We start from the raw sequence: 26,523 nt of genomic DNA, 5'->3' as shown, positions 1-26,523 counted from the left end.
TTGTGTGTGTGTGTGTGTGTGTGTGTGTGTGTGTGTGTGTGTGTGTGTGTGTGTGTGTGTGTGTGTGTGTGTGTGTGTGTGTGTGTGTGTGTGTGTGTGTGTGTGTGTGTGTGTGTGTGTGTGTGTGTGTGTGTGTCACACGATGCCAACCTGTGTGTTGGTGACCAGGTGTGACCAGGAAGAGTCCGCGCACGCCGCTGTCAGACTTGCAGGGAAGCAACACCATCAACGAGCGCTCGCCTCGGTAAGTGTGACAGAAAAACCTTTGTTCAGCTGATGGAAGTATTTCCAAGTATTTTAGCAGCAAGTGAGCAAAATAAGTAGCAAACGTGACTAAAATGTACTCCACACACTCTCCTCACACTCCTCTCCTCACACTCCTCTCCTCACACTCCTCTCCTCACTCTCCTCTCCTCACACTCTCCTCTCCTCACACTCTCCTCTCACTCTCCTCTCACTCTCCTCTCCTCACACACTTGTTTCCTCACACACTCCTCTCCTCACACACTTGTTTCCTCACACACTCCTCTCCTCACACACTCCTCTCCTCACACACTTGTTTCCTCACACTCTCCTCTCCTCACACACTCCTCTCCTCACACTCCTCTCCTCACACTCCTCTCCTCACACACTTGTTTCCTCACACACTTGTTTCCTCACACACTCCTCTCCTCACACTCCTCTCCTCACACACTTGTTTCCTCACACTCTCCTCTCCTCACACACTCCTCTCCTCACACTCCTCTCCTCACACTCCTCTCCTCACACACTTGTTTCCTCACACACTTGTTTCCTCACACACTCCTCTCCTCACACTCCTCTCCTCACACACTTGTTTCCTCACACACTCCTCTCCTCACACACTTGTTTCCTCACACTCTCCTCTCCTCACACACTCCTCTCCTCACACTCCTCTCCTCACACACTTGTTTCCTCACACTCTCCTCTCCTCACACACTCCTCTCCTCACACTCCTCTCCTCACACACTTGTTTCCTCACACACTTGTTTCCTCACACACTCCTCTCCTCACACACTTGTTTCCTCACACACTCCTCTCCTCACACTCTCCTCACACACTTGTTTCCTCACACACTCGTCTCCTCACACACTCAACCCTTTGTCAGGCCAGTGTATAAACCTTGAAATGTGTATATGATTTATACTCTGGAGGTTTTGTGGATCTTCCATGATTTATAGGATTTTAACAGTCATGTGCAGCTGTAAAGACGAGACCCTGAGAGGGACTGTGGAGGAGAGACGAGAGGCTTCTGCACGGCGACTTTACTGCCGAATAAAAGAAAATAATCCAAAGAAAAAGCTGCTTTTTCGTCTCTTCACATGGACTTTCTTTTCAGCCAGTTTTCACACTTAAAAAATATTTGATCCCTAAAATGTCTGAAGACTGCGACTTCACACAGTTTTTACTTTTGGCCATCGTCTTCCTGATCGTTCATATTCTCAAAAACGTGATCTTATTAAATACCAATTGGCCTCCACACACGCTGGTGTCTCTCCAGGAATGATCCAACCATAACGCGGTTACCAAACGGTGCTGTGATCCATCGAGGAATTCTCATGAATGATGTGACTAGAAACCAAATAAAGTGAAGAGCTCGGCCCATGATAAACTGCCACAGCTGTTCTCTGGGATCAGCGTTTTACTGCTTAACTTGGACTCCGTCATGGTTGAAGAGAAGAGTTGGCGTTGGTGTTAACCGTGAGCCGACCGCTGGAGCTTCTGTTTGTGTTCTGGTTTCACCTTGAAGCCGTCTGAGGTCTGAGCCCGCCAGGCTTCGGTACCAGAAATATTTCAGGCTTGTCGTCGAGGTAAAACAAGGAAACTGTTGATCCAGATGGTCACTGTCATTGAACCATTCCTTCCTTCCTGTCTGTCTGTCTGTCTGTCTGTCTGTCTGTCTGTCTGTCTGTCTGTCTGTCTGTCTGTCTGTCTGTCTGTCTGTCTGTCTGTCTGTCTGTCTGTCTGTCTGTCTGTCTGTGTAGAGGTTCTCCAAGTCCGGGCTGGAACAGCCGTGTGGGTCGACAGAGCCGTTTATCGTCCAGCGGCTCCACCACAGAAGAAGACGGCGTCTTCGTCAACTCCGCCAGCAGCAAACTGCTGGAGAGAGCCCACGACATCCTCATGTCAGTATCTGACCATATCTGATATTTTCACTATTAAATCCATTGTAAAGATTATGAGTATCTAGATTTTTTTCCCTTTTAAAGATCTACAGTTTGTCAGATTTTTGTTTAATATATATATTTTAGTATGTAACTACTGGCTTCTTTTGCAACTTCACGTTACTGTCGACATTTAAAAAAAATCCTCATATTTTGATATTTATCTTTAATATTCTCATTTTTTAATATTTTGTTCGGTGTTTCACTCCTGTGCGATGAATAGTCTTATTTCTAAAATTCTACGTGGCCAATGAAAAGAAGGATTTTAGCTTTAATTGCGTGTTGTCTTGCAAAAAAGTGAAATATAAAGCTTCTTTTAGCCTTTATTGTATTTTACATTGATCAGTTGTTCTGCAATCTTCTTCCCTGTTGAATTGCCCTTCAGTGACGTTCAGTCTGACCTTTGACCTCCCCAAGTGGAGGGAGTTGTTGTTCTCCACGTCGATGGATAAAATTCCACTTTACCCACACTTAGGAAGAATTTACACAATTGATTAAAAGCTTTTTTTTAATGAGTATTTTGATATTTTTCTGCAGTATTTAACATTTAAGTAATGCCACTTTTGTTCACTAGGTGGCAGAAGTGAGTTGGTGTAACGAGCCTGAGTTTTCTACTTAGTTTTGTAGTTATTGGTAATTCAATTTACAAGACTAGACGTAGTTAGTGTGCTAATTTAAGTCACCACAGCTGCGTTTTTACAATTTCAGTTATACGGTATTTGAATCTGTTTTTCTGTTTGATAAACAGGAGGAACAAAAACTACAAATCCAGGCCAGTTCTTCCCAAGGTGACCTTTACGATATCTTACCTGCGTGATGTAACTCAGATGTGTTGTTGGGGCTTGAACTGACGCTGAGTTGACGTCTGCAGCATTTACTGAACGTCAAGTCCCTGAAGTACCTGAGCAACCTGACGCTTCACGACCGCATCACCAAGTCGCTGCTGCACCTGCACAAGAAGAAGAAACCACCCAGCATCAGCGCACAGTTCCAGGTACACACACACACACACACACACACACACACACACACACACACACACACACACACACACACACACACAAAGCCGAGGCCCTCGAAGCTCTCTGACATCATGTCTGCTTGATGAAGTGAAGAAAAAATAGAAAATGAGCTTTTCCCAAAAAGTGTGGAGCTTTTAAAAATGTTTTTGTAAATGTGGGACGGAGAGATATTCAATCTGCTTCAGCAATAATAATGATTAAAAAAAATAAACACATGTAAAGGACATATAAGGCTTCTTTATCTACTTAAAAAATGTTTGTAATAAAAGTGTTAATTGTTAACACAAACCCATAGAAACGCAACTAAAGCACACGTAGACGTTGTATCTCAAAATCTTAAAATTCTTGAAAGACTTTTAGATTTTTTGGGTGATTTTTTAAATTTATTTTTGAATTTATTTATTTTACCACCATTAGTAATTCATTCCAGACATGTCAAAACATACAGAAAATACAAACGCACACGAAATAATTTAAAAATATTTTCACTAATTTTGAAATTATATATGTATAATATATATGAAAATGCATACATCTAGTTTAAAATGGGCCTCAATTTCCAAAACGTTATTTGATTATTTGTTGAATATGTTATGGAAGTGGAGAGTAATTTCAACACAAAATTTTTCATCTACGTGAGTAATCCCGAGATTACTCGACACAAACTCCAATTTGAAACTTTTTCCAAACGAACACCCGTCGATCCCACAATTTTAAAATGACATAAAGTAAAATCCATTCATTTTGAATGCCAGTTTATGTCGGGTTTACACGCAGTCTCCTCTCTCTCCTCTATTTCTCTTAAACGGAGTGACGCCGTCACAAAACACTTGTAGGTACTGCAGTAGTCAATGGCACACAGGTAGTTTAGTGGTAGTGACCTCGACTCCCATCGACTCCCACCTACCTGCAGCAGGACGGTGCTTCGATCCTGGACTGAGGCACTATTTTTAGGTTTGTTTTTTAAAAAACATTTTGATCGGTCTCATTTGCACGACGACGTCTCAAGTGAAAACGTGTCAAGTTTTGCTTCTACTGCTCGGACGGTGATCAACTCTGTGCTCAGAGCCTCTGACCGCCGCCGGTCACTCAGAAGGTGACTTGTTGCCTCTCCTGAACCGGGGGTTTCCCTCGTCTCGCCCCCGCAGGCGTCCCTCAACAAGCTGATGGAGACTCTGGGTCAGTCTGAGCCTTATTTTGTCAAGTGCATCCGCTCCAATGCTGAGAAGGTAGGAGCCCGGCTGTTTGCTCTCAAAACATTTTTCATTTCCTTTGAAGTATTTTAAAGCTGTTCATCAGTCCTCCCCTTCCTCCTCTCTCTCTCTCTCTCTCTCTCCTCTCTCTCTCTCTCTCTCTCTCTCTCTCTCTCTCTCATCTCTCTCTCTCTCTCTCTCTCTCTCTCTCTCTCTCTCTCTCTCTCTCCTCTCACTCTCTCTCTCTCTCTCTCTCTCTCTCTCTCTCTCTCTCTCTCTCTCTCTCTCTCTCTCTCTCTCTCTCTCTCTCTCTCTCTCTCTCTCTCTCTCTCTCTCTCTCTCTCTCTCTTTAACTCCCTCAGCTGCCTTTAAGGTTTAACGATAACCTGGTGCTGAGGCAGCTGCGCTACACCGGCATGCTGGAGACGGTGCGCATCCGGCAGTCTGGGTACAATGTCAAGTACTGCTTCAAGGTAACACGCGCACACACACACACGCGCACACACACACACACACACATGCACCAACCCACACACGCACGCACGCACACAGAGTTATACATATGGACACACTTGGCTATTTACGGTTATACACACACATACATATATATGCACACACGCATGCACTGATGCAAATACACACTCAGTTATACGTACACATAGTTACACACACACACACACACACACACACACACACACACACACACACACACACTTTGATCTTTCAGTAACACACATAATTACAGATGCACATATGCAATTACACATAAAGATACACACACACAAACCCACAGACGCTTACACAAAAACACAAACCGTCATTTCTTGGGGTTTGAATATTGGACTTCCTGTATTTCCACTGAAGGAAGTGAAGTCATGACCTTCACTGTGAATCAGAAGATATTCCTTCGTATGAAGTCCTGCAACTGTTGGATCTGTTGCACTTCTGAAGTTACACCAGAGTTTAGATCGTAATTTATCCTCTTTACATTTGTATTCAGATCCGAGTGTCTTAACACAACAAATATCTATTTTAATCTCCATTCGTCAGGATTTCATCAGGATTTCTTCTGAAAACGTGACCAGATCAATTCCCACAAACTCAAAGTGCCCTCAGGTTTCCATCGGCCTCTGGAGTCATCTCCAGGAAACTTGTCGCTGATGCTGCCTGAGTCGGCAGCTGTGTGTGTGGGGTGGGGGTGGTGGTGGGGGGTCGGTGTGGGGGATGTTAACCACACTGGCTATTGAGCAGATGATGTCAACCCTGTGAGAAATGCTTTGTGACTGAGACGGCACGTAATGCTGGAGGGAGATATGGGAGGGAGGAGGTTTGGGAGTGGCTCCACTCTTTTCTTATGTTACTTCGTATTTTGTGGTTCAGTATGAGAATCTGTGCCTGTCACGTCCTGCCAGAGTTTCAAGATTAAGTCAGCGTTCTGGCTTACTGACTGACCAAATTGTTCACAAATTTATTTTACCATTTCAAAAAAAGGAAGAGAAATAGGGGTGTCTTTGCTTTATTAGCTGGAGTTCAGAGGTCTTTACCCCTAAAATAAATCAGAACTCCAACATGTAATTATCAACTTAATAGTTTTTATCTGTGAGGCAGAAAATCAGACTCATTTTAAAAGGCGAAATGTTTTTACAGTAACTGGCAGGAAGGAAGTGGCAGAAATGCTTCAAAGCATGTCGGGACAGTAGTAGGCGCTGTTGGTTGTTTTACTGATGAAACCACACACACATCCGTGCAGAGAACAACACGCCATAAACATTAACAATGGGAGTACGAGGACCTTCGTATGGACTAATGACCAAGTTGGATTGTTATTACGGTGACTGTCAAAATAAAACTACCAAGTCCAGGAGAATCTGGACTAGGAGTCGTGACACGACGGAGGAAACGTTGTTCCTATTGTCCGTCTACTGGGCATGTGCAGAAGAACTATTTTTGACCACCATGGCGTGCGTGCGCAGTTTCGTAAAAGTTGCGTTTTCATGTGTTTCCACGGAAACAGAGTTGGAGCCTTGTCCAAAAGTCACATTTCCCCCAGTCTCCATGGAAACAGAGTTGTAACCTTTTTTTAAGATTGAAGCGTTTTTTTCCACGTTTCCATGGAAACGGAGTCTGAGCGATGTCAAAAAGTTAGGTTTGCCCCCGGGTTCCACAGAGAAGGAGCTTCTTCAGTGGCTCCTGAGCAACGCTATGGCGTAAACGGACACTCAGAACGCTACCGAAGTTTTCAGTTGTCACTTGATAACGTTGTCTTGTAAACGGGGCCTAAGTCGGTCACATTTTAAGATGGCTTTGACTTCGTCTAACAGTTAATAAACATGAGTTTAGGATTAACTGGTGACTGAAAGTGTCGCGCTGGAGTAAAAGTGTTTGTCCTGTGTTGGACTGCTGACCCGTCCAGATGTGTCCTGCCTCCAATACCCGCCGCCAATCTGCTCCAGTCCTGAAATAAATGAAGCTGTTAAGAACTTATAGTGGGAAAACTTGCTGGAATTCATGTGCGTGTGTGTGTGTGTGTGATGACCGATCCTTTAGTCATGTAACTTTTCAAACTGTCCTCATTTCGATGACCTGACTCAGATCATTTCACCGCCAGACGTTGCGTTCACCAGAAATTCCTCCAAACATATTTAGCGCCGCGGTCAGCGCTAATGAGAAATATCTTGAGCCGAGTATCGCTTTGAAGGACTCTGCTGCTCAGAACAGAGCCTCTCCATTGTCCGCTTGTCTCCGAAACACTCCCGCTGCCCCTGATTGTATAAACACAGCATCTCTTCCCCTTCCAGCCCAGCATTCACATTGTATTGGATTCAGACAATGGGCCTCAGTTTGACGAGTGGGAGTTCAGCATATTTGTGCCATGATGTTTGACAAATATTGGACGGCGTGGCCCTTTACCTGAAACCACATGTGCTCGGTGGCGCTTCTTGTCCTTCGATCAAGAAGTTTCCCTTCTAGTCATCGGGATACGTAGCAAATCCACCCTCACCCGAATCATCCAGGAAAAGTTTTCTATCAGATCCACCGACGCACTGCTTGTGTTTGACCATTACGGAACGCTATTACCGTGAGCACTGTGGAAATGTATAACAAAGCAGCTCAGTAACACATTTTCTTGTTTTCTTCTCAGGACTTTGTCCATCATTTCGCTGTGCTGCTGCCAGAGGGCACCAGTGGCACCAAAGAGGGGATCCAGCAGTGTCTGAGCCAGCTGGACCTACAGGCTGATGGCTACCAAGTGGGAAAGACGCAGGTACCGTCTCTCTTCTTCAGTTAAAGCAGGAGTGTCCAACATGAGGCCCGTCGGACAAAACCCACCTGTAACAGGCTCCACTCCGCCGCGCCGAACCACCAAGCAAATTCCAAAGAAATCATGGATTATTTTCACAGATTTCTAAAGATTAGTAGACAGATAGCAAACGAGCGTTAGCCTCAAAGCTAATGCTGCCAGGTTGAGATTGTGGAAACACTCATAATGCAGCGGCTATTGCAGAAGGTTTTTTGGATATTTCACTCTATATTGAACCAGAAAGTGTAATTAAAATTGGCTTGTCTGTTTATTGTGAAAATATAGACATTTTCATTCTGTATACTCTGCACCACAGCAAAGACAAAGTTCAAGTTTAAAGGTTATAATGACACTAATTGACCTGCCCGGCCGACTCCAGATGAAATTGGGCTTTAATGGCACCTGAAACACAAGTCGATCTCAACACTATGGACATTCGTTTTGTTCAGGCTCATTTGTGCTCAAACTAAAGGTGATCCAATGCAAAAATATACTTCTGCTTCTTCAGTGAGAATATATGTATATAATAATATATAATTTTGTGGACTAAGCAATATACAAATCAATCATTATAGACCCCAATTTATATGTAAGCAAGTACTATTGGTACTGCACTGTCAGTTATATGTGATACTGAACAGAGTCACCTGTTGAGGAAGCAAAATTCCTCAACAGGTTGGGCGACAACTAGGATATTTTGGTCCTTCGTGATCTTGTAATTTGATTATTTAGCGTTATGGACCCTTATTGGGCGTCTTCCATCGCTCTCAACACTCATTTTGAAGTTTCCTTATGTATCGTCCTTAGCCTGGCCAGGAGGTTTGTTGAAGTGAATGTCCTCTGGTAACACGTAGAGAAAACAATAAGGGTCCGACAAGTCAACCCTGTGATTGTAACTGGATGGTGTTAAGCTTGTTTCGACCAAAGCAATGTCAAGTCTATTTACCAAACGTCTTTTTTTGAGACAGTTTATTGAATTCTCATGTCTTATATCATTGCTTATGGGAGATTGGCGAGTCCAAATTGTTGAGACTATTCATATATAACACCAAACATTCATCTTGGCGTTGTTTGATAAAGTTGTCTGAGTTGATCGTCAATGATCTTTGGTAACACGTGAAAAGGAAATTGGTCAGAGCCCGAGGATATAGCCCTGTGGAATACCATTGAAAAATGAATTCTCATCTCTAAAGTCATTGTTTTGGGCGAATTAGAGAGTTGAGGTAATCAAAAATAATTGTTAAGGTTTTCTTTGTTGACATATTTTAGTGCAAAGTATAAAAAAACGGGTTTATTGGGTGATTAAACTCTCACATGTTGCAGTCTATAAATAAAGCGACAGACGCAGAAAGTGTCGTGTTCATTACTTGAACACATCGGAGCTCCATGTCTGGTGTGTCCATGTCCACAGTATGAATGGACGTGATCGAGGGGTCCCTGCCTCTGGGATGCTGTCTATATTATTAGAGGATCATACCTGACATTCTTGTGACCACGCATCCGGCCAGGCTTCTCTGAGCGCTCTGTGTGTGTCTGTGTGCGATTGACTGCGAGCTGAAAGAATGCGTTTGTGATGTGTCTCAATAAGTGTGCCGCGGTTCCTCCCCTCAGGTGTTTCTACGGGAGGCTGAGCGCCAGCGGCTTCAGGCCTCGCTCCACGGCCAAGTCTTCCGACTCATCGTCACTCTGCAGCGGCGGTTCAGAGCTCGGCTGGAGAGGAAGCAGTTCGTGAGGATGAGAGAAGCCGCCATCTGCATCCAGGTAGGACTTAACATCGTGTCGTTTTATTTCTATATACACACACACACACACACACACACACACACACACACACACACCTCAACTCATACGCACATATAAAACATGTCTGAAAAGGGGTAAGAAGATGGTTCAAGAGTGTATTTTTGATTTTCATGACTAATAAGCCGAAACCATAAAGAAAAAGAGCAGTCAGAGATTTCTGATCTCCACCAAGGGACACAGGAAAATTGCACATATTCCACATCCTGATCTAGGATACAGGATTTGATCTGGATCACCACCAAAATTTAATGAGTTCTTCCTTTGATACAAATGCACCTTTGTAGATCTGCTCATTAGTTTTTTAAATATCTTGTTAAAAGACAAACGCGGGTGATTTTCTATCCTCCTTGGGGAGGTAATAAAACCTTTAAGACTTGAAATTATTATTTATCACCTACAGTATGTAATTTCTTGTCAAGTAGATGTGAAATTATACAATAGTGTCACTGTTCAGCTCTTTATGTTGGATAATTACTTTTTTTAAATCTCTTGTACATCCAGAGGATTTTTTCTTTTTGATTCCTTTTTAGAATAAACTCCTTTTTATTGATGATTGATGAGAACATTCAATACATCCTTTGAGTGAAAAACAATAGTTCAGTTGTCGTTAAAACTCTTTGATTCACCATCTTTTCCTTGCAGAAATGGTGGCGTTCTTCTCGCTCCATGACGTTCCTGGAGGACTCTGCCCCCGGCGTCCAGGAGGAGGCGGCGTTGTGCCTGCAGACACGGTGGAGAGGTTACCGGGAGCGACAGAAGTTCCGCCTGTGGAGGGACTCGGCTCGGGTGCTGCAGAGGGCCTGGAGGTCGTGGCGCTCTCGGCGCTGCGCCGCCGCTCTGGTGATTCAGACAGCCTGGCGCTGCCACAGAGCCCGGGAGGATTACCTGCGACTGTACCGAGCTGTGGTACAACTACAGACCGTCAGCAGAGGGTACCTCACCAGGAAGAGGTAAGAACCAGACAGCAGATCATGTGTCCTTCCAAAACAACGGGGATTTTCTTACTACGTTATTCTAATTACATCATCGTACAAAAGTAAATAGTTTCATCAGTTTTTCTGTGCCTCTCAAAGCAGCTGAATTAGACTTCGTCTCGCAAGACGTTTCGTCTTTATCCACGTCTCTGATAACAGATGAAGCCACTTGTCCGTTTACATGACGCTGGTGCCGGGTGCCACTGAAAAGTTTAGAAATTTTCATAAACATTTTCAAAGTTTTCAAAATCTTGCCCTTTAAACACGAAACAACGAGTTGTCAGTAATGTGGTTCAAGACATATAACTAAATCCAGCTGACCTGGTTCAATTTGAGGAGTTTTATCAGCTATTTTTGCATTCATAACAAATTTAAGTGTTTTTTTTTTCTTCCAATTTTAATTATGAGAATTATGACCTTGGATTAAAACGGAAAGAAAATCATCAGATCTCCTCAAATATTCAAATAACAAACTTTTTTCATGACTTTTAGACTAAAATTATACTAAAAATGACTTCAAATGTTTCTTTGAGGGAGTAAAAAAATGTAAATATACCGCGATTAAACAGTTCGACTCGAATTTATGACGACTTTTTTTTTCACGAACAAAGAGCAAATATTTCTGAGTTTGTGTGAGTGTCTGAAAATAACTCCTGTGAGTGGAAGACTGCATAATATTGCTAAAGCTGGTTGAAAAGCAGATTAATCTTTGCACACGGCCCCTCCAGTGTGTTTGAGCTTTGTTCGCTGTGCTGACCGACCGGACTCGCTAAGAGCTCAGTCTGACGCAAGCAGTTCAACCCAAAGCAGCTCTGGAATCAGCTGAGCTGCTGGGAGGGACTGAGAAGCTATGATGGTGTGTGAAGGGAAGGTTGGTTGACTGTTTTCTCCGTTGGCAGCTTCCAGAAAGTGAAGGAGCAGAGACGGAGGGAGGAGGAGGAGAAGAAGCTGCTCCAGCTACAGAATGGACAGGTGATCCGTTCAAGGGAGCAGGAGGAGCAGGAGGAGGCTTCGCCGGGGAAGATAATGGGGCTGGACCTCAGCACGTGGGAGGATCGATCGTACGAGCAACGGGAGAAGAGCCTCCAAATCCTCAGCTGCCACCAGAAGGGCTCGGACAAAGACGAAGGAGAGGAGGAACATGAGAGAGAGCAGTCCTACCAAACTGAAGCAGCCTCGGTTCCCGAGTCGGTGGTGGTGGTCCGGGAGAGGGTCCGATCTGTGGAGGAATCCAACCAGAAGACCACCCGGGCCAAGAGGGAGAGCCGGCGCATGAGGGAGCTGGAGCAGGCCAAGTTCAGCCTGGAGCTCCTGAAGGTTCGGGCCAACAGCGGCGGGGCGTCGTCCCCGTCGGAGGACCGGCGCTGGTCCGCTGAGCTGGTCCCGCTGGAGAGCCCACCTCTCCGATCCCCCCTGGGCACGCCCGACAGCCAGAGCTCCAAGGGCAGCTTCGAGCTCCTCATGATGGACGACGAGCCGCCGAAAGCCGAGGAGGAGGTGACGGACGGCGAGGATACCTTCTCGCCTCTCCCCCCAGTGGAGGCGGAGCCTCCCGTAGCCCCACAGAACAAAACGGACCCAACAGCCCACCCCGCTGCCGCACATCCGCCCAAAATCGAGAACTACCTCCCGACCTTTTACGTCCCTGCAGGTGTGAGGAGCGCCGCAGCCTCCCACCATCCTGCTAAAGAACACGACAAAGATCCCAAACCCGTCAAAGACAGACGAGAGTCGGCCCGCCGGCCGGTGGTGGTGGTCATCAGCATGCAGAAAGAAAGCCCGCTCAGCCAGGAGCTCAGCCACGCAGTCCGTCCCCCTCCGGAGCTCTGGGAGTCCGCAGCCCAGACCCGTCCGATGGCGGCGGCCGACCCCGCCGACCCCGCCGTCATGGAGAAGCTGCTCCGTCTGAACGAGGTGAAGGAGGAGAGGCAGCGCAGTCAGCAGCTCCAGAACGAGAAGGAGATGATGGAGCAGATCCGACAGCAGAAGGAGGCGCTGGAGCAGCAGCGTCTCTTCTTCGCTCAGTACGAGAGGGAAATGTTCGAGAAGCAGAGAGGAGAAGCTCTGCACCGGATCCAGCAGAGCCGGCGGCTCGGCCCGGATTCTCCCAACAGGCCCGTCCGGCCCAGTTCCCTGCTGATCGAGAGAACCGCGGCGGCGGCGCCTCACGCCAGGACGCGATCCGACTCCTCCGCCCCGCCGCCGTCCCCCAAGCTGCCCCCGCCTCCCGCCTCCGCCCCCAGAGAGAGACGCCACGAGAAGAAAGCAGTTCCCGAAGGCTGGGCGCCCAAACTCACGCTGGAGTCCAGAGACGGAAGCGGAACCAGAACCAGGACGGGAAGCAAGAAGCCGCCAAGTAATCAAGGAACCGCAGTGAATATGACGGACAAGCATGGAAACATCTTCTTCTCTCCAAAGGACAAAGTCACTTTCACAAAGTGAGTTTCTTTCCTCGTTTCTCACTCATTTTGATGTCAGGTGGGCCGGGCCAATGGAGGATGACATGGTGATGATTTAGGCCCTATTGGGTTTCAGGGTCCGTTTACACAACTGGTGCACAGAGCCACTGAAAACACTTAAAGCTTTTTTAAAACGGCTCCTAAGGTGGTTTTCAAGGTTTGACTTGAGTGTGATTGAAGGTGTGATCATCTTTAATCCTGTTTGTATTGATGTTTTTGTCTTTCTCTCCAGCAGCTTTGACAGTGACGCTGCAGCTAAAGAGACGTCTGCTCCCAGAGACGGACCCACGCCGTCCTCCAAACCCTCCAAAGGAGCCAAAACACGAGATGTAAGTTTAAAAATATGAGTTTAATACAACATGTCTTCTTTCAGGAGTTGTGTTTTGTGTTGTATTTAATAATGTATAAAAAAAACCCAATGCAGATGGGCGACATGGTGACTCTGCATATTCTTTATTTGTTTAAAAAACCATTGCTAATATCACCTGTGGCGACTCCAGGTTGGCAGAGTGGGCCAAAAAAAGAAAGCCCGAATGGCTCGGACCCGCTCCGACTTCCTCACCCGCGCCCCCGTCCTCTCAGTCGGGGGCGACTCGGACGAGGATGACTATGACGGCGACGGCGGCCTGGCCGGCCCCCGTCATTACACTCTGCCCCTGTCCAAGCTGAGCTCCACGGAGGCGGGCTTAAGAGAGTCCTGTTTCAGTGATTCAGACATGGTAACACATGACTCCTCTCCTCTTCACCCTCTCCACAGAGCCGACGTCCTTCTGCATCACCTCTGACTCAAACTGCTTCCTGTTTCCTCTAGTTTTTATACGAGCGGAAGACATTTCAAAGCATTTCAAAGCAGGAATAAATATATATATATATATGTGTATATATTTAAAAGTACAGTATGGATCGTTTAGGAAATACCACTTTTTGCACATGAAGGAACAAAATCAAGATTGTGGTTTTCCTTTAAATGTTTGTGAAGATTTACACTTTCAAAAAGCCACGCTGTGTCATCAAACACAATTTTCAAGCGGTCGCCAAAACAATACTTCATATTTTGAAAAGGCCTCCAAAAATAATGGATCTGGATTATTTATTGACTTTATTGATCCATAATGAAAACGCAGTAACATAATTCTCTTGAAATGTTTTCTCCGAAACATTTTCTTACATTATTTTGCTTTTCTTTCTATCAATTTAATCGAGATTCTTTCCCGATTAATTCTCTATATCTGCATGTTTTTTGATTCTATTTCCCATTTTAGCTTCAAAAAAATGGATGAATCACTTTTTGAATCTTTACTTTCTTCTTCGATTAACAAAATCTTTCTTTTCCTAGATGAACTGACTCTTTTCCTTTTGTAGGATCTTCTGCAGATCGTTTCTCTGCTGCTGTTTTTTCATGTTATAAAACTTTATATCTGCTGTTTGATGGATGGATGGATGGATGGATGGATGGATGGATGGATGGATATAGTTGAACAAACTCAGAATCAGAATTAAAGTCTGAATTGTAATTAGTTTTTCTTGATAGTCCCAAAAAATTCACTTTTTATTTTAAATATTTAATTTAATTTGTTATATTTGTTATATTTTGTGATTTATTTACTTTCTAATTTTATTTCATTTTCTTTTCTTCATTATTTATATATTTCTTTATTATATATTTTTTTTATTTTTGAAACAACTGCTTGATTTTTTTTATTATATTTTTTTTATTAATTTTTTTAGTAAAATACTCAGGATACTATTGTAAATCCTCTTGTAGTTGATGCGGCTCCAGTGATGTGACGGCGCCACCTGCTGGCTTCACTCTGTCTCCAGATCAGAACCCTTTCACAGTCTCAGTCTCTTCCTCGGTAACGTTCCGTCCTCTTCTTGTTTCAGCCTGCGAACTCCGAGGAGCAGAAGAAGCTGCACAAAACCATGTCGTCGGGGGATCTGGGAAAATCCGACTCCATGCGCAAAAACTCCCAGGATGGCAGGTCTGAACGTCGCAGTGACATCATCACACTGACATCATCACTCTGACATCATCCACCTCCAGCATCGTCCTCGCTGCTCGTTTCACCCTGAACTTTGTCTTCAGGGTTCGTAAGATGCGTTTCTGGGGGAGGACGAAGTACAACGACAAGAAGACGTCCAGAGAGAAGCTGATCTGTGGCGCCGACTCCCTGGACGGAGACTACGGCGACACGGGGCCGCTGCTCGGAGAAGGTCTGTATCCCGCAGGTCTGAGCCTCTTTACGAAACAGCCGCTTTAGGAGGCGAGGAAAACGGAAAACTGCTTCCAGAGGGAAGCATTTTAGATCCTCGAAGTGAAAACAGAAAACTTTCCTCGCGTTTTTGGCGTCCGTTTAAACAATGGCGGTTCTCGGAGCCTCTGAAAACACAACTTATTGAAAACGCTCCATCTCCGTGGAAACAGTGGATAACGGAAATTTTTGAAACTCTCCGATCTCCATTAGTAGAAAGTGCAACTTTTTGAAAATGCTCAGTCTATGTGGAAACGGGGGTAAATGCAACTTTTTGAAAACGCTCCTATCTCCATGGAAACGCGATAGCGTAGCATTTTGAAAAAGCTCAGTCTCCCTGGAAACAGGGAAACACAACTTTTAGTAAAGGTTCCGGCTCTGTGTAGATGGGGAAAAATACAACATTTTGAAAATGCTCCTTCTCAGATGAAACGGCCGGAAACGCAACATTGTGAAAATGCTCTGATTCCATGTAAACTGGGAAAGTGCAACTTTTTGCAAATGCTCTATTGCAGTGTTCTGCATGTTGACATCCTGATAGCGATACGTATTACGCAGCTGTCTGTTGCTGGTCTGAATCCTCTTTCATTTTGCCCCGCAGCCGGTCAGGAGAATATGTCGCCGCCCTGCAGCCCAGACTCCACGCTGGATCGGGGGTCCAGGGACCTGAAGGAGAACAAGGAGCCGTCCCCCAAAGTGAAGCGGCGGCGCAGCGTGAAGATCAGCAGCGCGACTCTGGAGCCGGCTCAGTGGCAGAACGACTCGCTGCAGATCCTCACCTGCACCAACGACTACCGCAGCATGAACGACTTCCTCATGAAGAAGGTGAAAGACGCTCTTCATAACTGAAAAGTCAAGTAATTAGAATATTTAAGGCATCATTGGCAAATTATACAAAAAGCTTTATGTCAATCAAAAGAAAGAATCCAATATAGTAATTGCAGAAGATGTATGGCCGCAGCTTTGGAAAAATAAATCCTGTCAACAACGGGAAATGGACTTTACTTATGTAGCACTTTTTAAATGCGTTCTCAGTCCAAAAGCGTTTTACATCGTCACTCACCAGTGGAGGCCGCTGCCACGCGAGGCGCCGTCACTACATTGGGAGCAATTTGACAAGTTTATTGGTGCGTCTTAGATTTTCTAATAAATGTAATTAGATTTTTCCATAAACCCCAAATCAGAAATCAAGATGAAGATTTCTGGTTTCTTCAGATTTCATTCATATAATTTGCCCAAATCTAAAAGAAAGTTCTGGAAGGAGGTGGAAGAATTAATATCAGGAATGGTGTGCAGACATCTGGACTTTTCTTTTGTCTAAATGAAAAGTGTGAAAGAGACTCGTACCTTTTTGAGTAGTGAAAAAGTAGGAACCAAATGCTGCAGAACCCATTTTTCACTTGTTGTGTGAACGAGGCCGGATCGTTCATTGCTTCTGTACATTTAGAAGCTGCGTTTGGTTCATATTAACTCCATATTAACGCCATATTAATGCCTGCTACATCCGTTTTTCCTCTTTTTTTAACTGTTAGATCAACGACTTGGACACGGAGGACGGTAAGAAGGACACGATGGTGGACGTCGTCTTTAAAAAGGCTCTGAAGGAATTCCGCCTCAACATCTTCAACTCGTATTCCACGGCTCTCGCAGTGAGTCGGGGGGGTCAATGTGGGGGGTGGGGGGGATTGATGGGGGTCTGGCAGGGGGCCGAGGATTGATGCGGGAGTTGGGGCAATTGATCTTGAGGATTGATGAGGGGGTCACGGGGGTGATGTGGGGGTCAATGTGGGGGGTGGGGGGGATTGATGGGGGTCTGGCAGGGGGCCGAGGATTGATACGGGGGTTGGGGCAATTGATCTTGGGCTTGAGGATTGATGAGGGGGTCACGGGGGTCATGGGGGGGTGATGTGGGGGTCAATGCGGGGGTCGATATAGGGGTCAGGTGGTTGCCTTTTCTCAACATGATTGTTTGTATGAAGTTTGGCGAGATAAAAAGATCAAAAATAAAAAAAGCAGCAGACGTATAAAACGCGCCACTCTGAGATGAAGCTGCCACTGTTCATGTCCATGTTGATGTTTGGACGTGACCCCGGGACCCCCGGCTGTGTCTCCGTCCAGATGGACGACGGTAAGAGCATCCGCTACAAAGACCTCCACGCTCTGTTCGAGCACATCCTGGAGAAGACCATGCGTCAGGAGCAGAGGGACTGGAGGGAGTCGCCCGTCAAAGTGTGGGTCAACACCTTCAAGGTCTTCCTGGATGAGTTCATGACGGAGTACAAACCTCTGGACAGTACGCTCAGCAAGGTACCCGCCTCCGGACGCCACTTCCACTGACGGCACTCACCTTTAGTCTCTTTAGCTTCTCCAGGACTCCAGCTGTTGCGTGAGGTCAAACCTCTCGCTGAATCACTGCTTATTAAGTTGCATCGTTGAAGAAATGAACCTTCCAGTTCACTGTGAGTTTTATTTTTAGTAACAACAAAGTAACTCCAGTACTTTTTGTGACCGTGATAAAGTACTCAGAAGTGACTTTAGTAGTTATAGATGAGGCTGCGGAGTATTTCATTACTTTAATGTTGCTTTTTCATACACGTCTACATATAGAATATCTTTAAGATCATATATATTTTTATATTTATATATATTTATAATATATTGTTATTGCATTGTTTTTCACTTATTGGTATTATATAGTAATTATTGTTGTATATTATGTTACATGTATGTTACACTTTATTACATGTAAGTAAAGGATGAAAATCAGGGTCAAGAGAAAGAGCACTGTTATCTCTCTGCAAAAATACATTTCCATCATATATCCTGCATATTTTTGAAAATCATGTTATCTCAATATTCAACTCAGTTTTTCTAATATTTATTAGTTGTATAACTCATTCTGACAAAAACATTGTCAATCTATTAACACAAAATTATATAACTTGTTTCTCTCAACCTTGGTGGTACTTATAATATAATAATATAATATAATATAGAAATATACATTATGTGTAATGGGTTTGAATCAAACTGCGATTAATCAGAGTTTCATAGTTTTATTTTCTGTTCATCAGCAGGCTCCAAAACCAGAACGCAAAAAACGAAGGAAGAAAGACACCGACATTGTAAGTCTGCCTTTACTTTCTATTGCAACTCACAGGGTACATCCTAATAGCCCCTCCTATCTCCTAATAGCCCCTCCTATCTCCTAATAGCCCTCTCTACCTCCTAATAGCCCTCTCTACCTCCTAATAGCCCCTCCTATCTCCTAATAGCCCCTCCTATCACCTAACAGTCCCTCCTATCTCCTTTCCTATCCACTTCTCCTAATAGCCCCTCCTATCACCTAACAGTCCCTCCTATCTCCTTTCCTATCCACTTCTCCTAATAGCCCCTCCTATCTCCTAACAGCCCCTCCTATCACCTGATAGCCCTTTCTACCTCCGAATAGCCCCTCCTATCTTCTAACAGCCCCTCCTATCTTCTTTCCTATCCACTTCTCTTAATAGCCCCTCCTATCTCCTAATAATATTTCCTATCTCCTAACAGTCCCTCCTGTCTCCTTTCCTATCCACTTCTCCTAATAGCCCCTCCTAACTCCTAACAGCCCCTCCTATCACCTAATAGCCCTTTCTACCTCCTAATAGCCCCTCCTATCTCCTAATAGCCCCTCCTATCACCTAACAGTCCCTCCTATCTCCTTTCCTATCCACTTCTCCTAATAGCCCCTCCTATCACCTAATAGCCCTTTCTACCTCCTAATAGCCCCTCCTATCTCCTAACAGTCCCTCCTATCTCCTTTCCTATCCACTTCAACTTAACCCCAGAAGTGTTTAAGTGGCGGCCATGATAAGGAGCGTTGGGATTCTCACTAAGCTCAGGAATGGAGGCTCTATGCTTTGATAGTTGACGTTCTATCAGTGGTGAGAGCGACAGAGGAAAGTGTTAGAAATGCCCTTTTTGTAGGTCATTTTCGGAAATTTGTAGTTTTTTCACCGCGGCAGACGTCACTAACCTTCACCGCCTTCCGATTATTATTACACCACCTAGTGGAAGTGTGGTCCATCCGTCAAAACAACAGGATCATCTTTTCCTAACTCCTTTAGGAAGCGTTCTAACATCTTTCCTTAACGCCGTGTCCTCATCCAGGGGGTTAAGGAAAGGTAGAAAGGAAAGGTAGATAGGAAAGGAGAAAGGAGGGACTATTGGGATGTACCTGGAATTTCTTGTAGAAACTGCCTCCATTCTCTCTTGGAGAAACTTGAAGAAGTGTGTGTGTGTGTGTGTGTGTGTGTGTGTGTGTGTGTGTGTGTGTGTGTGTGTGTGTGTGTGTGTGTGTGTGTGTGTGTGTGTGTGTGTGTGTGTGTGTGTGTGTGTGTGTGTGTGTGTGTGTGTGTGTGTGTGTGTGTGTGTGTGTGTGTGTGTGTGTGTGTGTGCTGCCCCCTGCAGGTGGAGGAGCATAATGGCCACATCTTCAAGTCCACCCAGTACAGCATCCCCACGTACTGCGAGTACTGCTCCTCGCTCATCTGGATGATGGACCGAGCCTGCGTCTGCAAACGTGAGTGTGCATGTCAGACAGTTTCAAACAAGCTTTTTCTCACGACTTTTGCACAATTGATATAAAAAACAATGAAAACGTCTCAAACAAGCAACGCATCTCACCTAAGCTGTGGTCTCGTTATAATTCAAAATTACATTTCCTGGAAGACTGAAAATCTTCATAAACTGTCTGAAGGTGATTCACTGATAGTTTTAGTAGTTAAGTATGAAAGCATAAAACTGCCATAGTTAAGTAATAAACAGTATTTCTGAACTGTTTCTCATCATTGCAGGAATGTTTTCTCGATACAATTCCCAGATCAGTACTTCTGGCATCAATAACTCTTTAGCGGAATGTCATCGGCATACAGACTAAGTCTCTTTTTCCATCACAAGTCACCGGCATTACGAGCAATGTGCAGGGACCGTCTGCAAATTACAAACCACTGCAACAGTAAAGACAGTTACTACAAAAATAACAAATAACGTCACTGGTTTTCACTGGAGCTGGTCATACTACACCAATATCCATTCATATTCAGTTCATTGGCTTCAAGGTGTCAGCGCTCCACCTATTTCACCAACTTCCCTGAAAAAACTTCTCACTCGAATTGCATGAAATCTTCAGGGATGATTTGTCATCATCCAAGGACCAACGGATTAGATTTTGAGACGTTAACGGCTAACCATTTCCGAATAAATCCCCAAAAACTGTGAAAAAATGTCCCATACAAAGCGGATGGGAGAGGCACCTGATGGAGGAGAGTAAAGGAGATCAGCGTCTGTTGCCATGGAGACGCTCCAGAGCTCGCAGATAATATCTCTGTTCAACAAGTATCCAGAAACAGCGTTTTGTCCGTGTGACCCCGCGGATGTTGCTTTACACGTTCGTCAGCATCGACATGAGCTAACGGCTAACATGTTAGCGATGCCAACTCGGTTCCGCTAACAATTGTGGCGTTGGCGAGCGCACGTTCAAGTTCTGTTATTGTTTGTATTCGTGTTGTTTTCTCAAAAAGGATCTCGGTGCTAAAAGTGGAGTGTGGCCTTATAAAAGTGATTAAACACTTTTAAAAACAAAGTAAAATCTTAAAAACTAATCTGGAGCGGAGAGGAAGCCATGGAGTGAGACTCAAACTGGAACGGTGTGCTGACGTTACCTCAGCTCTTCACTTCTCTCCACAAGAACAAATCTTGGTGACACACTCCGATTTGTGTTCGTGTCGAGCCTCCCCCCACCCCCACCCCCCCCCCCACCCCTCCCCCGGCCATAATCAGATTGTTTTCAACTGGACTCATGGGGTCTGCGGCTTCGTCGCTCCACAGATTTCTCCACACAGTTTGTCCTTTATTCACACAGGATGTTGCCTTCGTGCCAGCAGGCAGACCTGGCTCTGGTCGCTTTCTTTTCCTTGCGTCCGAAGTCCCGCTGAATGATGAGGAGGCACTGCCTTTCTCTGGATATTGGGAATGACCTGTTTGATGTTTCTGCCTGTGTTTATCCAGTGTGTCGCTACGCCTGCCACAGAAAGTGCTGCCAGAAGACCACCAGCAAATGCAGCAAGAAGGTCAGTCGGCCGCATTGGACCAGCCTGTTTCTATTTCTGTAGCAGCAGTGACCACGTAGACATCTGATCACACTTTTACATCCAAGAGAACGCCGAGAGAAAAACCCAAACGTAAGCGCATGTGACGGTGAAATAGAAACGCTCAGGTTCTCCATGAGGAAGTGGAAGATTTCTGCAGCACCAGTTGGGTTTGGAAGGTCATAAGAAGATGGAAAAGAGGAGCGATCACAAGCAAATTGACAACAGACGTCCAGCTAATCCACACTCTGCTCACTTAATGTGCGTAGGAGGCTCAGGGCACAAACTTCCACCCTCATAATAGCGTCCCGTGACATCAATTGTGTGACTGTGTGAGGGTTTCGTACCGACGTTCGTGTCGCCGCAGCATTGCTGCTTTTCACTGGAAATGAAACGTGCATTGTTGTCTTCCGTCCGGGAACAGTTCGATCCAGAACTTTCCTCCAGACAGTTCGGAGTGGAAGTTTCCCGTCTGACCAACGACGAGCGCACGGTGCCCCTGGTGGTGGAGAAGCTCATCAACTACATCGAGATGCACGGCCTCTACACGGAGGGGATCTACAGGAAGTCCGGCTCCACCAACAAAATCAAGGAGCTCAAGCAGGGACTGGATACAGGTATGTGACCGGAGGCGAGCTCGCGTTTAAAAACCGGTACAGGGAACTCTGTAAGGAGTGATATTGTTTGTGTTCAGAGCTCATTGAAGTGAAAATCCATGGTTTAAAGACACCGTTTTGAAAATGATGCCTGTTTACATGGCATAAACGCTCCAAACGATGTAGTTAACGTGTAGGGTCACTAGTAGGTGCTGTTGCTGTGGTCCTACATGCTGACTTAAGTTATTTTTAGCATTTCTGCAGTTTCCGTGTAAACGGACGTTTAAACGCATTTTGACTTGAAACGCTTTGTAAACAGGGAAAGTGAAAAATAACAATTGCTGACCATCTCTTTGATTTCTAATATACAATCTGATTTAGAATATCGGGAAATATCAGACTTCGAAGTGTTGTTGATAGTAGTTTTGTTGCTAATATTTATGGATACCCAGCTGCAGTAAACCCTCACACGGTATCTTGTGCTGGAAGTCACCAGAAACAATCCTTTATTTTATTTACTTTGAACATCAGTATAACAAACAAACGGTAATATTTACTCCTCGTCACCAACAAAATTTATCCAGAAATCAAGTTCAAACTGTGAATCAGATTGAGATTAAAATAGAAAAATCCCAAAGAAAATGTATTTGAAATAGTTTTAATTTTCTCAAATTGCACGTGTTTAGAATAGTTATGTAAGTGATGCATCACGTGATTATCACTTAATTCAAACATGATTATTTTAATTTTTTTAGTTTAACCTTTATTTGACCAACAAGTTAAAAAAAAAAAGCAGTTGAGATCAGGATGTCAAGCATGAAGTTCCTCAGATGATCTCTGGCCTTGTCTTTCTTGTTGCTCCTGCAGATGTGGACAGCATGAATCTGGACGACTACAACATCCACGTCATCGGCAGCGTTTTCAAGCAGTGGCTGAGGGAACTGCCCAACCCTCTGATGACGTTCGAGCTGTACGAGGAGTTCATCCGGGCGATGGGTGAGCGACGGGCAGTCTGACCGTCTGCATCCGGGGGCCACGAACCGCCCACTTTCATCCTGAGTGGACCGGACCGGGAAAATGATACCGTCGTGACTTTTACATTTAAACTATAAACTTTTTCTTTGTTTTGACGCAGAGCGTACGTGATGAAAGTATTTTCACAAAATAAAACATTTACTACTGAGAATGATTACAATCTCAACGGAAAGCCAGGCTTAATTACCGTAATTTCTGGACTATAAGCCCCTACTTTTTTCACACGCTCTGAACTGTGCGGCCGAAACGACGACGCGGCTAATTTATGCGTTCAGGTGCATCACGTAACTCCGACCTTTCTATAAGTTCCTTTTTTTTTTTTTTCTTTTTAAATTTGATTGGTGCGGCTTATATTCAGGTGCGCTCAGTATTCCTGTGTTTACATCCTGACAGCGCGACTTTGAGGCTAATGCTAGTTTGCTTCTCGTGACATCATCTCAGCTCGGGATTCAGTGGTGCGTTCGCTGCTCTTAAGAAATCAATGTTTTCTTTGAAATGTAAACAATTTGCTTGATAGTTCGGTGGCCGGATTGGAGCGCCTTGCCGGGACTTATGTTTGCCACCCCCTGATCTAAACGTTGGAGAATAACTCAAATGTAGTGCAATAGTAAACTAATATCGAACATGTACATTTCAACACCAGCGGACACGCAAAACACTGATTTAAAGTTTGTGTATCAAACTCAAAACGTGGATTCTTCCACAAAAAACATGAATGAATTCAATGTAAAGTCAATGAAAGATCATTTTTCTTGTCATTATGCAGTTAGAATTGTGAGATTCTATCACTTCTATGATCGTTCTCTTTTTAAATGAATAAAGCAGACAAAAGGTGTCACTTCTAGATAAATCTAGTTGATGCCTTTTCTTGCTGTAATAAGTTTGTCTAACCTTGAACGTCTCCCCAGGTCTGCAGGATAAAAAGGAAATGATCCGAGGCGTTTACTCGGTGATCGACCAGCTGAGCAGGACTCACCTCAACACCCTGGAGCGCCTCATGTTTCACCTGGTCAGGTAAGATGAAACAAAACGCACCCGGGTCCTCCGGCTCCGCTGGTTTTGCGTCCGGCTGCGCGACTCCGATTGTGTTTTCCCGTGTTTTCAGAATCGCCCTGCAGGAGGAGACCAACCGCATGTCGGCCAACGCCCTGGCCATCGTGTTCGCCCCCTGCATCCTGCGCTGTCCGGACTCCATCGACCCGCTGCAGAGCGTCCAGGACATCAGCAAGACCACGGCGTGAGAATCCAACGCACCCTCTGGGGACCAGCAGGCATCCTCCTCACTACAGACACATTACTTTAACTCATAGTCCACTTCATCAAGTAGATTTGGACAATGTAATATTGCTCAAGTACACTTTCCGCTACATGTCACTGTATTTAAACTCGTTCAAGTAGCTGTGACTTTATGAATGTGATTTCATTCATGCTGAAGTACAATTTACATGATGTAATCTACTCTGGTTAAGCTTAAATTGAGCAGAATTGGAAGTAATAAATCTCTAATACATATATAAGTCACTAAGTAGTAGATTTAAATGTATTTATGGATATAAATGTACTCATATTTGACTACAACTTACATTATTCCCTCTTCTATGATCATATAGAGTGAAAGTAAATATCAGAAATACTGTCATTACCTAAATGAAGTGTTATTGTAGTTTTTGTTTTTTTTTTTACTTTTAAAGTATTTTTGGAGAATGTAGTTTTGCATATGTACAGTTTACACTATATATAACTCACTATTTTCAAAACACATAGGAAATACAAATACCAGCATTACTGTAACTAAGTAGTAATTTAAGGTAACTGCAATTTTAAGGATGTAATTTTGCTTATACTTAAGGAGTTTCTTTCCTTTTAAAGTAAAAAAAATAGGAAGTTTTGAATTAATAATACTCACATTACTCCAACTTAATAGTCGTTTTGAGTATCTGTAATTTTATAAGATGCAATTTTAGTTGTACTTAAGTATAATTTACAGAATGTCTATTTTGCTCACTCTTAAAGTCATATGAATTGACAGTAATGAATGACAGATACTCATATTACTTAAAGTATTATTGTAAGGTTTTTACATTTTTTTAAGGTATTTGAAACAATGTACTTGAGTCCACTCTATATTGCTATACTGAAACTCATACAGGAATAATTAAAATAGTCACATTACTTTAACTAGTAAATTAAAGTAGCTATATATTTAAATAAGTAATTTCACTTCTACTTAAGCATAATGTACCCGGAGTAATCTGCTCTGTTACTAAAGTTAGGTATTAGTAGTATATTATTTCTGGGTTTTTACACTATTTTAAGTGTTTTTTGACAATGTTATTTTAGTACAGTTTACACGATATATCTCTTAATTGAAACTCATAGAGGAATTACAAATACTCCCATTACTACATCTTAGTAATAATTCTGAAGTGTATTTATGGATGTAATTTTAGTCATGTTTAAGTACATCCTTCATAATGTAATCTACTCAACTACTTTGAATAAGTCTTAAAAGGGAAATTAACAAATGGCAAAAGTAATTAAGTAATGTTTAGGGTATTTTATGAGGTAATCTATTCTGGTTACTTATAAAATCATAAGAATTGGAAGCAATGAATCATTTAACAGAATCAATAAACTCATTAATGATGTCATTATACTAACTGATCACACTCCGCAGTATCTCTTGAATGTTGTTTTATTTTGACGGGGTATTCTAACAGCAGTTGATTTTAAGTAAAAAATCTTCCCAATCAGAAGTAGTAGTAGTAGTAGTTTAATTGGTAAACCAAATACAAAATGCAGCAACAAAGGGAAAAACAACAAAAACAAACAGAGGATTTATTTAGGAACCATGAGGCAGATTGTCGACCAGACGTAGCAAATAATAGAAATTTAAACCCGAAAAAGAGTAAAATCCGTCAAAGAAGTTCACTGAGTAAAGGAGTAACTGTGTCTGAGAGCTCAAATCTGCATCATGAGTATTAGTCCGATTAGAGGATGTTTGATTTGCTTCCTCATCGTGGATGAAATGAAGGACATGAGAGGACGAGTTCACTTCCTGGAAGGAAACAGAAGACGCAGATTGTGATGTTTGAATAGAAGAAAAGGCTCGTTTATTAACCTGACATCACCCAGTATTTTTATAGCTTTTCTAGTATTTTCTATTCATTCTAAGTTTTTTTTCCTCTCTTCTATTCTTTCAAGGGGTTTTCTTCACATGTTCCACTGATTTAAAAGGGTTTGTCTTCCTCTCTGCAGGTGTGTGGAGCTCATCATTTGCGAACAGATGAACAAGTACAAGGTGCGACTAAAGGACATCAGCACTCTGGAGTTCGCCGAGAATAAAGCGAAGAGCAAACTGACCCTCATTCGACGCTCCATGGTGAGCGCCAACAACACTTTATTTTTTCATTATCACACTTTCAAAAAAGAAAATAAACACTGCAGTACCTTCCAGTTATTTCCTCCTAACTTTTCCTTCACTACTAACCCGTCCCCGGAGTTTGTCCTCCTCTCCAGACCCTCCTCCGACCCTAACGTGTCCTCTGCTTTACCCAGAGACCCGTACTAATAGCGG

At 43.8% G+C, this 26,523-nt stretch overlaps 1 protein-coding gene across 1 annotated transcript in view; it reads left to right on the top strand.

The window, feature by feature from the left end:
* The window catches only part of myo9aa (myosin IXAa), a 125,766-nt gene that overhangs the window by 94,008 nt on the left and 5,235 nt on the right, over positions 1-26,523 (top strand). The window contains exons 17-41 of the mRNA XM_080458538.1: positions 169-244; positions 2,004-2,144; positions 2,932-2,971; positions 3,055-3,177; positions 4,354-4,434; positions 4,761-4,871; positions 7,541-7,663; positions 9,311-9,460; positions 10,145-10,452; positions 11,376-12,914; positions 13,171-13,264; positions 13,436-13,654; positions 14,820-14,917; positions 15,022-15,149; positions 15,789-16,012; positions 16,720-16,836; positions 17,306-17,494; positions 18,262-18,312; positions 19,637-19,748; positions 21,236-21,297; positions 21,740-21,932; positions 22,779-22,907; positions 23,855-23,960; positions 24,052-24,183; positions 26,205-26,328. Coding sequence (XP_080314664.1) covers positions 169-244; positions 2,004-2,144; positions 2,932-2,971; positions 3,055-3,177; positions 4,354-4,434; positions 4,761-4,871; positions 7,541-7,663; positions 9,311-9,460; positions 10,145-10,452; positions 11,376-12,914; positions 13,171-13,264; positions 13,436-13,654; positions 14,820-14,917; positions 15,022-15,149; positions 15,789-16,012; positions 16,720-16,836; positions 17,306-17,494; positions 18,262-18,312; positions 19,637-19,748; positions 21,236-21,297; positions 21,740-21,932; positions 22,779-22,907; positions 23,855-23,960; positions 24,052-24,183; positions 26,205-26,328 — 4,670 coding nt within the window. The remainder of the gene's footprint in view (positions 1-168; positions 245-2,003; positions 2,145-2,931; positions 2,972-3,054; positions 3,178-4,353; positions 4,435-4,760; positions 4,872-7,540; positions 7,664-9,310; positions 9,461-10,144; positions 10,453-11,375; positions 12,915-13,170; positions 13,265-13,435; positions 13,655-14,819; positions 14,918-15,021; positions 15,150-15,788; positions 16,013-16,719; positions 16,837-17,305; positions 17,495-18,261; positions 18,313-19,636; positions 19,749-21,235; positions 21,298-21,739; positions 21,933-22,778; positions 22,908-23,854; positions 23,961-24,051; positions 24,184-26,204; positions 26,329-26,523) is intronic.

The sequence above is a fragment of the Lipophrys pholis genome (genome assembly GCF_963383615.2).
Source record: "Lipophrys pholis genome assembly, chromosome: 2".
NCBI lineage: Eukaryota > Metazoa > Chordata > Actinopteri > Blenniiformes > Blenniidae > Lipophrys > Lipophrys pholis.
This window is presented reverse-complemented; position numbering and strand designations above follow the sequence as displayed.